Genomic DNA, 2,131 nt, shown 5'->3' on the forward strand with positions numbered 1-2,131 from the left:
ACATTTGCAAATATAAGTTCTTACATTCTTACAAATGTAACTTCATTACATTCAAACACTATGTAAAAACACTGAACAACTACAGCTGATAGGACTGCTGTTTGTTTTCAAGTATTTAAATTAGAAGTGACATGACACTCAAAACAAAAATCATCATCATCATGGTGGCACTACAGGAAAACTCAGAAGAGCAAAGTTGGTAGAATTTATCCCCTGCGGACCATGAGGTCTCAAAAGTTTACCAGAATCAATTCAAAAATGATTTCAACCTGGACCAAAGTGGTGGATCAAGCAGCTGAATGTCCAACACTACAATTAGCATGGGTAAAAACAGAAAGATGGGACAACATATCACACATCCATGCACACACAGCTAAAACTTCCTTCTTCTCTACACACCTGGATTGGTGAAGACCCATGTAGAGATGTTTGCCCCCGTGCTCATGATGTACTCTATATCCAGACTGGCCTCAAGGCCGGCCTTTCCTCTTTCCTGGTGGCCTACCACTCGATCCACCTCAAACTGATGGGGGAAGGTCCTGCCAAATATGCCCATGAACTCAGCCAAGTCAGCAGGGTGGTAATACTGCTCCAAGAACTGAAAGAAAAGACAGCTAGGTGGAGTGAAAAAGTACACCAAGTTATGGTGAAATTATAGCCTCCGAGTTGATGTATTTACAAGTCTAAAAGCGACACTCAGCATTTCATTACGTGAGCGGACGATACCTGAGCTACAGCCTGGCTGTTGTTCTGAGCTCTTCCCACATCAGTTGATGTGAGGTTATAGCGGGCCCTCAAGATATATGGATACACTCCGAGGTGAAACCCTGCCTTCGATTGCTTTTGCTTCTTACCGAGGTCTTTCCCTTCTGGTGGAAGGCGATGAAGCCCTCCAACTGAAAAATATAGTAATCCATCCAGCAATGTTAGTTCAAATCCTAACCTAAATATACAACAAATAAAGGTCAAACATTTTACAGCTTAAGTAATTATGCTCACCAAAGTCTAGGTGCTGGTGAACATCATCAGGCACTGAGTATGGAGCTGATGACCTCACTAGAGACCGGCCTTCTCTGACATAACGGTGGAACCTGCTTCCTGGAAGTAGGGTCTCTGCAACCCTGAAATTCACAATCCACACAAAAACAATAACAGCCCAAATGTCTAGGATGAAGCCAAAAGCCGTTGCCTTCATCAACGCATCTACTAAGCCATTCCCACATCATGAACATTAACAACAGTAGCTGTTTGGGGTGAGGCTTTTCTTTGTTTTTTGTTGTTTTTTTTTAGTCCAATAACATTAGTCTAGATTTATGAATTTCACAACTCTACAGCGTGAAGTTAGATTTCAACCAATAACCACAGAAAGAGGAACTGCCTCATGGCCCCTGCAACATTCATGTACAAAGAGAACAGCAGCAGAAAACACCCGTTTTCTGTGTCAGGTGCCAGTAAAACTTACTGTTCAGTAAACAAACAAAACAGCTTACTTTGCAGTCATGGTGCACTGTAAAAAATCCTGAGTATGAACAGACAGGCAGTTTTTAATCCCATGACTCTGCAACCAGCGATGCACCACCTTCTGGGTCAGTTTAGATGGACGCACAAGGGAGGACACTTCGTCCAGGCTAAGGTAATCACCTGTGGAGGACAAAACAAGCCTGTCTGTCATAGATAAAGAGGTGAAAGTTGAGAGAAGCCTTTTGTCTTATCAGGTAAACTGTCAAGTCAGTACAGTTCCTTTCAAATTAGTGTGATTTACAACACATTATGAAGAACCGAAATAGAAATAAGTAAATACACAAACCCTACTGAGCATCTTAGCTTAGCAGGTGTAGATTTTTAGGATGCTGGCAGTAATCAGGCAGCACCCTACCATAGCGCGCCGAGTCAGGGTCTGACACTAGTCCGAGTGTTTTCTCCAGCAGGTTAATGTTCTGCTGCTTCAAGGCAAACGTCAGCTCCAGTTCCTCTGTGGGCTCGAGCCGGCCAACATTAGCCCAGTCCTCTGGTATCCTGGAGGAAGAGAAAAACATTTTAGTCCTTTACCAAACGAGGTCTCACTTTATCTAGTGTTTCCACAGAAAACGAACCAACAGCAACAGACCTACCTACCTGCTGAATTTCAAGT

General features: G+C 43.0%; 1 protein-coding gene across 1 annotated transcript; it reads right to left on the reverse strand.

The window, feature by feature from the left end:
• Positions 1 to 144: 144 nt before the first annotated feature.
• LOC109953961 (tripeptidyl-peptidase 1-like) lies at positions 145 to 2,051 on the reverse strand. Its single transcript, XM_020589398.1, has 5 exons — positions 1,877 to 2,051; positions 1,491 to 1,641; positions 1,000 to 1,121; positions 727 to 896; positions 145 to 598 (listed from the first exon to the last, which is right to left on the reverse strand). The coding sequence occupies exons 1-5, from the start codon at positions 2,034 to 2,036 to the stop codon at positions 392 to 394; spliced, it is 810 nt and encodes a 269-aa protein (XP_020445054.1). The 5' UTR covers positions 2,037 to 2,051; the 3' UTR covers positions 145 to 391.
• Positions 2,052 to 2,131: the final 80 nt, after the last annotated feature.

The sequence above is a fragment of the Monopterus albus genome, unplaced genomic scaffold, assembly GCF_001952655.1.
Source record: "Monopterus albus unplaced genomic scaffold, M_albus_1.0 scaffold2292.1, whole genome shotgun sequence".
Taxonomy (NCBI): Eukaryota; Metazoa; Chordata; class Actinopteri; order Synbranchiformes; family Synbranchidae; genus Monopterus; species Monopterus albus.